At 37.4% G+C, this 12,484-nt stretch overlaps 4 protein-coding genes across 4 annotated transcripts; 1 reads left to right on the top strand and 3 right to left on the bottom strand.

Moving 5' to 3' along the window:
- Positions 1 to 142: 142 nt before the first annotated feature.
- Positions 143 to 2,220, bottom strand: LOC105648876 (hexose carrier protein HEX6). Its single transcript, XM_012235378.4, has 3 exons — positions 2,030 to 2,220; positions 1,600 to 1,922; positions 143 to 1,487 (listed from the first exon to the last, which is right to left on the bottom strand). Exons 1-3 carry the CDS (start codon positions 2,157 to 2,159, stop codon positions 414 to 416), a joined length of 1,527 nt encoding a protein of 508 aa, XP_012090768.1. The 5' UTR covers positions 2,160 to 2,220; the 3' UTR covers positions 143 to 413.
- Positions 2,221 to 2,635: 415 nt separating this feature from the next.
- LOC105648636 (hexose carrier protein HEX6) lies at positions 2,636 to 4,667 on the bottom strand. Its single transcript, XM_037636106.2, has 2 exons — positions 3,970 to 4,667; positions 2,636 to 3,867 (listed from the first exon to the last, which is right to left on the bottom strand). The coding sequence occupies exons 1-2, from the start codon at positions 4,420 to 4,422 to the stop codon at positions 2,791 to 2,793; spliced, it is 1,530 nt and encodes a 509-aa protein (XP_037492034.1). The 5' UTR covers positions 4,423 to 4,667; the 3' UTR covers positions 2,636 to 2,790.
- Positions 4,668 to 5,030: 363 nt separating this feature from the next.
- On the bottom strand, positions 5,031 to 7,066 carry LOC105648634 (hexose carrier protein HEX6). Its single transcript, XM_012235083.4, has 2 exons — positions 6,412 to 7,066; positions 5,031 to 6,345 (listed from the first exon to the last, which is right to left on the bottom strand). The coding sequence occupies exons 1-2, from the start codon at positions 6,862 to 6,864 to the stop codon at positions 5,269 to 5,271; spliced, it is 1,530 nt and encodes a 509-aa protein (XP_012090473.1). The 5' UTR covers positions 6,865 to 7,066; the 3' UTR covers positions 5,031 to 5,268.
- A 934-nt stretch (positions 7,067 to 8,000) lies between these two features.
- On the top strand, positions 8,001 to 12,096 carry LOC105648633 (GroES-like zinc-binding alcohol dehydrogenase family protein). The gene is made up of 5 exons (XM_012235082.3): positions 8,001 to 8,281; positions 8,630 to 8,771; positions 10,188 to 10,414; positions 10,919 to 11,176; positions 11,625 to 12,096. Exons 1-5 carry the CDS (start codon positions 8,063 to 8,065, stop codon positions 11,928 to 11,930), a joined length of 1,152 nt encoding a protein of 383 aa, XP_012090472.1. The 5' UTR covers positions 8,001 to 8,062; the 3' UTR covers positions 11,931 to 12,096.
- Positions 12,097 to 12,484: the final 388 nt, after the last annotated feature.

Genomic DNA, 12,484 nt, shown 5'->3' with positions numbered 1-12,484 from the left:
CCAATAAAAATAAATTATCAATTAAATGAATAATTGAATTGCTAAAACCTCTTTTGATAAAATATGAGATTCCTTAGTTCAACCAGCTGTGCAGTATATTAGTTTGTAGTTAGTTGTACCTACCTTATATGTTTCCTGGAAATAAAACTAGATACAGGTCATCTCGTTATTTCATTTGTTCTTACATTATGCTTTCCATTTATGGCAAAACTAAATAGAATTACCAATTATGGGACAACATTGTTCATATTCATCAGGACCTTGTCATCTTCCAATGGGATTTTCTCCCACTTGCATAAAAATGTATCTTTGCATTTAAATCTACATTCTTTTGGTACAACATGAATTTTTACATAAAGCATGTAATTTTTCCAGATTTGAACGTCCGATCTACTGTAACTAAAACTCGAATATCATGCCAATTGAGGCTTATTCTTATCATTTACTTCTTCCCCTACAATTCTCTTCCAAAACCAGTGCTCTTTCCAAACTATATCCATTAACTCAATTGGCATATTTTTAGTCTCAGGCAACAGGAAGAACACAAATGCAGTCATAACAGCAACCCACCCTCCAAAAAAGAAGAAAATGCCGGACTTGAAGTAGCAAAGCATAGTTAGAAAAGTCTGTGCAACAACAAATGTAAAAAGGAAATTCACTGCCACAACAATACCTTGTCCTGCTGATCTTATCTCTAACTGGAAAATCTCGCTTGGTACTAGCCATCCCAATGGACCCCATGACCAAGCAAACCCAGTTACATATACACATATCATAATCAAAACCAAACTTGCATACCCTTTTCCAATACTTCCATGATCACCTAATTCAGCTGCCATAATTCCTCCAATCGCAATCTGTGACAGAAACATTTGTGCACCCCCAAATATGAACATTGCTCGTCGGCCGAGTCTGTCTACTACAAGCATTGATATAAATGTTGCAGTTGTGCCTGCAACCCCAGCTATAAGTGCAGACATGATTAGTGAGAGGCTTTCACTTAGACCAATAGTCCTGAATAGTATTGGAGCGTAAAATGAAATGACATTGATGCCTGTTACTTGTTGAAAAAATGGTATTGCTATTGCCATTACTAGTTGAGGCCTATATTTTCTCTGAATGATTTTCTTGAATGGGTGCTTAATTGAAATTGAACTTGCTCTAATGAGATCATCAAGCTCTGCTTGAACATTGGCTGTGCCTCGTATTCGTTGTAGCATAGCTTTAGCCTTTTGGTGATCATTGGATCGTTGAATTAAGCTGTTGGGTGTTTCTGGTAGGAAAATTGCACCTAGTGTTAGTATTAAGGCTGGAACTGCTGCCATTGCTAGAGAAATTCGCCAGCCCCAACCACCTTCAATTTTTTCAGTTCCAAAATTAATAAAATTAGCTGAGAGTACACCAATTCCAACACATAGCTGGAATCCATTGTTGATTGCTCCTCTATATTGTGCAGGTGCCATTTCAGAAAGGTAAAGAGGAACTGACTGCAGAAAAAATGAAAATTACTGTAATATACAATCACTGAGTTTCAATGGTACTAAAGTTGTCTCCAAATTGTGAGGTTATGAAGTCAAATTCCGGTTACAGCCTATATACCTGGTTTGCAAAGCCAACCCCAACTCCGAGCAGGACACGACCAAATATTAGCATGTACAAATTTGATGCAGCTCCATTTAAGGCTGAACCAGAAAGAAATGCAGCACCACCTGCAAGAATTGATGGTTTTCGCCCGAAGTATCTAGTGACTGATGAGGCGACAAAGGAAGCGATAAGACCAGCCAGATAGAGTGATGAAGTGAAGGAGGTTAAAAGTTGACTATCAAATTTGCAATAGTTGCTAATCTCAGTATCTTCTTTCATTTTATTGTAAACTTCTGGGAAAAATTTTCTGAGAAATGATTCCATAGATGTCACTCCACCTTCAAATTTATTGTTTAAAGAAATAACAATTAGTTTCACCTTCTGGATCACAGAGCAAGCAGCAATAACAGTTAAAGAAAACAAAACAGGTTTTGGAGGGTCTGACCTGAAATTCCAATATCATAGCCAAAAATAAGTCCTCCCATGGCAGCTACCATACAAGAAAGGATAACAAATGGGGTAATGCTGCCATTGTACTGCCTTCCTTCACTCTCTATGGCTAGTCCTCCTGCCATAGCTTAATCTCAAAGCACAGAGAGATAGAGAAAGAATCCAAACTGTAGATAATACAGAATAAAAGAGCATTTCAATTACAGATAGTAAAAGAATAGCAGTCTTTCTTGACTGATAGAGATCATCATCAATAGCATCACCGTAGAATGGTTAGTCAAAGTAAACTAATCATCTATACTGTGGACTTGATGGATGCACGCGTGGGTTAGACTCGTCAAGTTGCGGAATTTGGACTTTAATGGTTTTCTTTATAATAATCCTCGTTAAACAATACCTGCTGCTAAGTGCTAATTCACTATATGACAAATAGAAGATCAGAAAAGTTGAAACAGATGACTTTCTTTTTATCTGAGGAGGATTTTTCACATCTAGGTGGAGAATAAGGAGCAATTTTACCAATTGTATCACCAAGTACAGTTTTAGAATTTTGATAACTAGATTTATCAAAATGATGAATTTATAATCAGGAAACGAAATCTGTAATAAATTGTTCAATATTCCATTTAAATTAGTACTACAATGTCTTGCTTTCTTCAGCTAACGGAAACATAAGTAAATTACTATTTTCTGGTAAAGGACTAAAATGAAATTGTACAACAACAAAGTTTGAAAACGTAACTAATTGTATCAATTTCAAGCTGCTTCAATTTTATTACTTTCCTCGACAGTTTCCCCCACAATTCTCTTCCAGAACCAGTGCTCCCTCCACACTATTTCCATTTTCTCAAGTGGTATATTTTTCGTCTCCGGCAAAAACAAGTGCACGAAAATAGTCATCACAACAACCCATCCTCCAAAAAAGAAGAAAGTTCCGGACTTGAAGTGGCAAAGCACCGACAGAAAAGTTTGTGCAGTAATGAAAATTAAAAGAAAGTTCACTGCCACTACAATACTTTGCCCTGCTGATCGAATCTCAAGCGGAAAAATCTCACTAGGAACTAACCAGCCAAGAGGACCCCATGAGAATGCAAATCCAGCCACATAAATACAGATCAAAATCAAAACTATATAAGCATACCCTTTGCCTATACCGCCACGATCACCTAATTCAGCTGCCATGATACCTCCAACGATAATTTGTGACGCGAACATTTGTACACCCCCAAATAGAAACAGTGCTCTTCTTCCAAGTTTGTCAACTACAAGCATTGATATAAAGGTTGATAAACTACCCACACCTCCTGTTGCAACTGAAGACATAAGCGAAGCACTTTCCCCTAATCCAATTGTCCTGAAAAGTACTGGAGCATAAAATGCAACAACGTTAATGCCTGTTACTTGTTGAAAAAATGGTATGGTTATTGCCATTACTAGTTGAGGCCTGTACTTTCTTTGCATGATATTCTTGAATGGGTGTTCAATAGTTTTTGAGATAGAGCTAGCTTTGATTAGATCATCAAGTTCTGCTTGGACGTCATTGGTGCCTCGAACACGTTGCAGCATAAGTTTAGCTCTTTCATGGTCGTTAGTGCGCTGAATCAAGCTGTTCGGTGTCTCTGGGAGGAAAAGTGCCCCTATTGTTAGAATTGTAGCTGGAACTGCGGCCAGAGCCAGGGAAATTCTCCATCCCCAACCGCCTTCTATCTTTTCAGTCCCATAGTTTACGAGATTAGCAGACAGTATTCCAATGCCAACACAAAATTGGAAGCCATTGTTGATTGCGCCCCTATATCTTGGTGGTGCCATTTCAGAAAGATAAAGTGGCACTGACTGCAAAAATAAGCATATATGTCGTTTGAGGAACCAGATTTGAAAAGGAAAAAAAAAAAAAGGAAGAAGAAGACAGGTAGAGAATAACAAGTAGATATGTACCTGATTAGCAAAACCGAGACCAATTCCGAGCAAGATACGGCCAAATATCAACATATAAACATTAAAAGCAGCACCACCAAGGGCTGAGCCGGCAAGGAATGCAGCACCTGCTAAAAGAATTGATGATTTCCGCCCAAATGCTCTTGTGACCCATGACGCGAAGAAGGAAGCAACAAGACCAGCAACATATAGTGAGGACGTGAAGGAGGTCAGCAGTTGACTATCAAATTTACAGTAATTGCTAATCTTTGTGTCTTCTTTCATCTTTTTGTACACGTCTGGGAAGAATTTCTTGAGGAATGGTTCCATAGATGTGACACCACCAGAAATTCCAACATCATAACCAAAAATGACTCCTCCCATGGCAGCCATCATACAAGATAGAACAACAAAAGATGTCATTCTGCCATTGTATTGGCTGCCTTCACTTGTTAAGCTCAATTCCCCGGCCATGGCTAAACTCTCGAATTCCAAGTTAACTCACCAGTGTTTACAAGAGAGAAAGTCAAGGGCTTTGAAGCTTGGATGAACAATAGATGTAATAAATAATAGACAGAGCAGTTTTTCTTGACTGATAAAGTAGAGAGATCATCATTAATAGCATTACCGCGGAATACTGAGTCAAAGTAAACTAATCACATGTACCGTTGACCTGATGGGTGCACGGGTGGGTTAGACTCTTCAAGTTGCAGAATTGGAGTTTAATGGGTTTCTTTATAATAATCGTCCGCCAACAATATCTGCTGCTGAGTGCTAACTCAGTGTTTGACAAATAGAAGCCCATAAAATTGAAGCAGATGACTTTCTTTTTATCTGAGAAGGTTTTTTCCACATAAGCGAAGATTAGGCATGGAAAAAACCTCTCCAAAAAAGAAAAAAAATAGGGGAAAGCTGGGTACATCAACCCTTTCCAGAGCCAATATATGTGGATGTTTGGTGTATTGAGTCTCCCTTAATTGGAGTTTAAGGAGCAATTTTATCAATGTGAAATTCATAAAATGTTCAAGATTTCATTTAAATTAGTATTACTATGTCTTGCTTTCTGGTTTCTTCAGCTAGTGTAAACAAAAGTAAATTATGATTTTCTAGCAAAGTACTAAAATGAACTTGTACAACGATAAAATCTGAGAAAGTAATCCATTCTATCAACGTCAAGCTGCTTCAAACTTAGTACTTCCTTCAACAGCTTTCTGGTTTCTTCAGCTAGTGTAAACAAAAGTAAATTATGATTTTCTGGCAAAGTACTAAAATGAACTTGTACAACGATAAAATCTGAAAAAGTAATCCATTCTATCAACGTCAAGCTGCTTCAAACTTATTACTTCCTTCAACAGTTTCCCCCACAATTCTCTTCCAAAACCAGTGCTCCCTCCACACTATCTCCATTTTCTCAATTGGCATATTCTTGGTCTCCGGCAACAATAAGTGCACAAAAACAGTCATCACAACAACCCATCCTCCAAAAAAGAAGAAAATTCCAGACTTGAAGTGGCAAAGCATAGACAGAAAAGTTTGTGCAATAATTAAAGTAAAAAGAAAGCTCACTGCCACCACAATACTTTGGCCTGCTGACCGAATCTCCAGCGGAAAAATCTCGCTAGGAACTAACCAGCCAAGAGGACCCCATGACCATCCAAATCCAGCCACATAAATACAGATCAAAATCAAAACTATATAAGCATACCCTTTGCCTATAGTGCCATGATCACCTAATTCAGCTGCCATAATACCTCCAACCATAATTTGCGACACAAACATTTGCACTCCCCCAAATAGAAACAGTGTTCTTCTTCCGAGTTTATCAACTACAAGCATTGATATAAAGGTTGATAAAGTTCCCACAACCCCTGTTACAACTGAAGACATAAGTGAAGCACTTTCACCGAATCCAATTGTCCTGAAAAGTATTGGAGCATAAAATGCAATAGCGTTTATTCCTGTTACTTGTTGAAGGAACGGTATGGCTATTGCCATTACTAGTTGAGGCCTGTAGTTTCTTTGCATAATCTTCTTAAATGGGTGTTTCATAGTTTTCGAGATAGAGCTAGCTTTGATGAGATCATCAAGTTCTGCTTGGACATCACTGGTGCCTCGAACACGTTGCAGCATAAGTTTAGCTCTTTCATGGTCATTGGTGCGCTGAATCAAGCTGTTAGGCGTCTCTGGGAGGAAAATTGCACCTATTGTTAGAATTGAAGCTGGCACTGCAGCCATAGCCAGAGAGATTCTCCAACCCCAACCGCCTTCTATCTTTTCAGTCCCATAGTTTATGAGATTAGCAGACAGTGCTCCAATGCCAACACTGAATTGGAAGCCATTGTTGATTGCCCCTCTATATCTCGGTGGTGCCATTTCGGAAAGATAAAGTGGCACTGACTGCAGAAATAAGCATCTTTAAGAACCAGATTTGAAAAAAGAGAGACGGAGGCTAACAATTAGTACCTGATTAGCAAAACCGACACCAACTCCGAGCAAGACACGGCCAAATATTAGCATATAAACATTAAAAGCAGCACCACCAAGGGCTGCGCCGGCAAGGAAGGCTGCACCTCCTAAAAGAATTGACGGTTTCCGCCCAAATGCTCCTGTGACCAATGAGGCGAAGAAGGAAGCAACAAGGCCAGCAATATATAGTGACGATGTGAAGGAGGTTAGCAGTTGACTATCAAATTTACAGTAATTGCTAATCTTTGTGTCTTCTTTCATCTTTCTATACACTTCTGGGAAGAATTTCTTGAGGAATGGTTCCATTGATGTGACACCACCAGAGGTTCCAATATCATAACCAAAAATGACTCCTCCCATAGCAGCCATCATACAAGATAGAACAACAAAAGAGGTCATTCTGCCGTTGTATTGGCTACCTTCACTTGTTATGCTCAATCCTGCAGCCATGGCTAAACCCTCCACTTCCAAGCTCACTCACCACCGTTTACAAGAGATAGTAGATAAGTTAAAGCTTCAATGTAAAGTGATATAATAATTCATAGATGTAATACTAGAGCAGTCTTCATTGACTTAAACAAAATCAACATCAACGTAAGCCTTAAGTCTAATGAATTACTTAATGTAGATTTTGGACTTCATGAGCATGTGGGTGGGTCAAAATGTTTATTGGAAGTTAGCTCAGGCGGAGATTTGCCTAAAAAGAGTTAAGGAAGTCCACAATTATTACAACATTGCAGTCGACTACAGTCCAAAGTTATTGGAGGAGAATCTTTTGTGAAATTCTGTAAGAAATATGCTTTATATATGAAAATGAATAACTACAAGTTGGAGAAGACCAACTCAACTGTGCTGTATACAGTGTATACACACGGTTGACCAATAACACTGCCTTCCAATCACATACAGGCGGCTGATTAAAATATTATATCAAAATAAAAATTCATATTCAATGATGTATATTTATTGATTTATAATATTATCAATATTTATTAATATATGATTAATTTCAAAAGTCGTTCTTGCGACATATTAATTTTCAAGCTTAAAGCAATATGTTATTTGATCTCAATCAAAACATAAAAAATTCCTATAAGAAATAAAATACAAATAAGTTACTTTACTACATTTGTCAAGAACCTTATTTTTAAAATTTAAGTTGTATACTTATCTTATTATTATTATTTCGTTATTAGTTCTTACCCGTACATATAAGATAAAGACATGATTAATATTTATTTTTACTCTATATTTATATATATATTACTTATATATATATCTCTCTATGTATCTATATCTATAGGTATTGTATATCTATTTTTGTCATATATATATATATATATAGCAATATCATTATTAATATTCTATATCTATGTATATATTTATATTCATTTTTTTATGTATGTTTATCCTTTTTTTCTAAATGTATAAATAGAAATATTTTTATTTTAATAAAAAATTAATTAATTTGGTCTTAAATGGGCCATGGATCCGTTCCGATAAAATTTTCCCATTTTGTTGATAGCCGGTACGGGTCCAAAACCTTCGAGATTTAATTTACTATATTCGCTTTCCGGATTTATCCCTCTATTTTCACAGCCTCTCCATAACCAGCAAATCAAGGGTCAATTAGTTTGGTGATGGCGTAATGGGCTTCTTAAGACTCAAGTTATTGAAGCATAGCTCACTTTTGTTACCTAAACAGCTACTTGTTCCATCTCCGTCTCATTCACATTTTCATCTAAGATCATCAGTTCCTCTTCACAGTTTCACTAACCGGAGAAAACTAGTTGTGAGAGCGCTTGCTACAACAGCAACGCCAGAAATGGTCAAAGCTATTAGGGTTCATGAGCTCGGTGGACCTGAGGTCTGTGTCTCTCACTCTCTTCGTCACTTATATTCTTATCTGAAATAAATTTTATTGTCTAGGTTAATCAAATTATAAATTACACAGGCAGAATCATTTCATCTGTGAAGTAATTTATTGTATTTTGCTTTGATAGCAATTTTCTCAATTAAGCGTGAAAAAATTATGTCATTTAGGTGTGTTTTTGAATGTAACAGTGTTCATTGTTTGTTATTGTTTCACCTAAATCGTGTCTATGCTGTAATTTTTTATGCTTAGTGTTGCTTTTAGTTAGAATTTCTGTTCTGTGTTTATTAGAACAGCGGTTACTTAGCTTCACTTATTCATTTGTGTAAATGATGACATCAGGTTTTGAAATGGGAGGATGTGGAAATAGGAGAGCCTGGCCAGGGTGAAATACGTGTAAAAAACAAAGCTATTGGGCTTAACTTCATTGATGTTTACTTCAGGAAAGGGGTTTATAAGGCTTCCTCAATGCCCTTTACTCCAGGTTTGGCTCTCTCTCTCTCTCTCTCTCTCTCTCTATATATATATATATATATATATATATATATATATATATATATGTGTTTGTGTGTGTGTGTGTGTTCACTGTATGGTTACTGTCATTTCTATAGTTTTATTCATTGTTTGAGATGGCTGAAAAAGTGAAATTAGGCACTAGGTTTTGTGTGCTTTTGGTTATGGCTATCTCATAGTCCATTTATAAATGCATCACTCAATTGGATATACTTTATCTTTTCACGAATGTTGCTGTGGCAAACATGCTGGACGGAAAACCACCAATTATACACAGAAAAGGCAGAGCATTTTTCTACTTGTTGGCTGGTGATCATAGTTATGAATCTAATATTCTTCAATTTCGGCTAATTGGAATTGCACCTGTTCCTTTTCTGAATGAGACATTCTTTTGATGACATTGGTGTACGATGAATTTGGAAAAGATTTTCAAAAAACCGACATACAAAAGAACAAAAAGGGTTGGTGGAGGGGCTCTCGATTGCCAGAAGTGGACTGAAAATCCTCTTGATTAGAGAGGGGACCTGCCATGAGTAATTGAATGTTCTATAGCAAATTCTTCTGAAACTAATTATAGCTGTTTTGGAGATTGGAAGTAATGTCATGCATTTTGCAAATGATGCTTGTGTTTGCATAGTATTAGGAAGATTAAGGGGCCTGTTTGGCATTTATATTGCAAGTAGCTGAGTTTGAGCTAAAAATTAGGAGTAATCTGGTTGACCCAATAGATATATATATCATCATAGAATTTTCTATGGATCCTAAATTGAATTTGGGAAAAGCTCACATTCAAAATTTTTCTCAACCTCAGGCTCAGCTTTGAGCCCATAGAAAACTCTATTGCAATTAGCTATATATTTGGCTAATAAAATTACTGTTAAGTTTGGTCCAAAATGTGTTACTTGCAATAGCAATGTCAAAGGAGACCCAAATATGATATGGATTCTGTTTTTGGTTACTGCCATAAAAGCTTAAAAACTGAGTTGAAAACTGATAGACTTGCTTGATTGTATTGCAATTGACGGTCAATGGAAGTAAGAATTTTATAACACTCCTGGCCTTTGAAAATCAAATTTCATGAATGAAGAATAAAACGAGACTTCCCCCTTTTACTGAGGTTTATCAAGAGAATAATATAATCCATAAAGAATTAACTCAGGCATTAAAATTTGAAATTAAAAGATAGATATCCAACATTTAGAATCTTAACGTATCCAGTTGTAAATTGTCTTTTTTTATCTCTTAACAATCTGTTCTATAGTTTCAGAGACTGTAAAGTTGACCATGTATTCTTATTCTTTTTTCTATTCTACCTGTTGATATTGGGTTAATAAGCATTGGAAAGATAGTGTCACCTGAAACCATTGAAAACTGTTCTCTATTGAAGGTATGGAGGCTGTTGGGGTGGTGATAGCTGTGGGTCCTGGAGTCACAGGTATGAACGTGGGAGATATTGTCGCCTACGCGGGCCAACCTATGGGCTCATATGCTGAGGAGCAGATCCTTCCTGCAAACAAGGTTGTACCTGTTCCTTCTTCAGTCGGTCCTGTTATTGCAGCATCTGTTATGCTTAAGGGCATGACTGCTCAGTTCCTACTTCGTCGTTGCTTCAAGGTAGGTAGTATGTCTGTCTGAATATGGATTGAAGCCTTCATAATTCATACCAGGGTTGTTATCAGGCTTTTAAATTTGAAAACATAGAAATAATGCCACATGAGAAAAGCTGAAATTTGCCAGTTGATGACCTCCCTATGATTGCTCATGAATCACACGTGCATTCTTCTTGTTCTTGAACATTGCCATTGCATACACAACATGAATTTTATTCTGTGTGCATGTGAGTGGATACGTACAAGAACATGATTTTTATACTGTCTGCATGTGTGTGCATACAAGCATGCATATATATGCACCTATGCAAGACAGAATTGTGTTATGAACATGATCTTGGTTTCAGTGTGCAAGTTTTTCTCCAAACTTCTTTCAAGTTTTGGCTTCATGGACTCTAGTTTTGATTGGCTATTCCGTAAAAACACATCTTTGAAATAATTATTTGCATTAGTTGATTGTTGGTTCTTTTCAAGATGAACATCTGCCCAATTTCCTTCTGTATTGTAGGTTAAGCGTGGGCATACCATCCTTGTCCACGCGGCAGCTGGTGGAGTAGGGTCTCTGTTATGCCAGTGGGCAAATGCTCTTGGTGCCACTGTCATTGGAACAGTCTCATCCAAGGAGAAGGCCACACAAGCGAAGGATGACGGATGTCACCATGTGATAAACTACAAAGAAGAAGATTTTGTTGCCTCTGTCAATGAGATCACATCAGGCAGCGGGGTTGATGTGGTGTACGATTCTGTGGGAAGGGACACGTTTCAGGTAATCTATACTCTATTCTCCTATGAAATGGTTATTGTTTGTTTTCTGAGTTGGCATTTGTAATTGCTGGTTCATATTTATATCAGGTGCTTCTTTATGTCATCACATGTTAGAAATCAATGGCATTACATTAAATTTTATAGATCTAATTTTCCATTTTCCTTTATGTTATACCATCAAATGTTTTAAGGTATCAACCTAAGGACTACTTCAGTTGTATCATGATAGTTGCATCTAATCTAAGCGCAATTATCTCTACAAGATTTGATGTTTCAAATCATATATTTCATTTGGCTTTATTTGAGAAGGTTATACGACACATGGTAGTTAGGTATCCGTCAAAATTTAGTTAGCAGTGTAGCACTTTTAATTAATATAGATCCAAGTTGCATTTTGCTCTTAAGATTTTGTTGGTTGAGAGTTCTTATGGGCAAGTTGTGATATTCAGGGATCATTGGCATGCTTGAAGACTCGTGGGTATATGGTGAGCTTTGGTCAGTCATCAGGTACTCCCGATCCGGTTCCATTGTCAGCACTTGCACTGAAATCGCTGTTCTTGACAAGGCCTTCCCTCATGCAATATACTGAAACTCGAGATGAGTTGCTTGAAACAGCTGGAGAGGTATTTGCCAACATTACATCTGGCGTCTTGCGAGTTCGGGTAAACCACACATATCCTCTGGCTCAGGCAGCACAAGCACATGCGGACCTTGAGAATAGAAGAACATCTGGGTCAGTCGTGTTGATTCCATGAGGCTAAATGGTTAATTACCAGTTACACTGAGCTCTCCTTTGAGACAAGAAAACTGCTCTGGGTTAGTTTGCATATCAGACATGTCGGGCTGAGTGAGATAATGACTTTTTTTAATATACTTTATCCTATTATATAATAAAAAATGATTGAAATGGTTACAAAGTAAGCAGATGAGCTAGGCCAAGGCCCCAGACAACTGGGCCAAACTAAAACCAACAATGAAATGGTAAATCACTGTGGTATACATTTTCTCGAAGGATCAGTGGGATCTAACTGACTTGATTGAGCAATCTGACCGACCATATCTCGGTTAAGACGCGTCTGCTCATCAGCCTCCCTTCCCGTTCCCGGTTTAGTCCTCTTCACTTGTATTCGATCTACGTGCAACGAAACAAGGGTATATTAGATTGGGAATGGTGTCAAGCATAGTAAATGGGCTGCTTATTAAGGCCGAGAAATGTGTGTTCCTAGACCGGTCCAGTCCACATCCCCACTCACGAACGGGCCAATACTTCACTGCTACAGAAGTTGTGCTAGCTTTTCTTGTAGGTTCG

This window comes from Jatropha curcas, chromosome 10 (genome assembly GCF_041381405.1).
Source record: "Jatropha curcas cultivar XTBG-Jc1 chromosome 10, XTBG_Jcur_1.0, whole genome shotgun sequence".
Classification (NCBI taxonomy): Eukaryota; Viridiplantae; Streptophyta; class Magnoliopsida; order Malpighiales; family Euphorbiaceae; genus Jatropha; species Jatropha curcas.
This window is presented reverse-complemented; position numbering and strand designations above follow the sequence as displayed.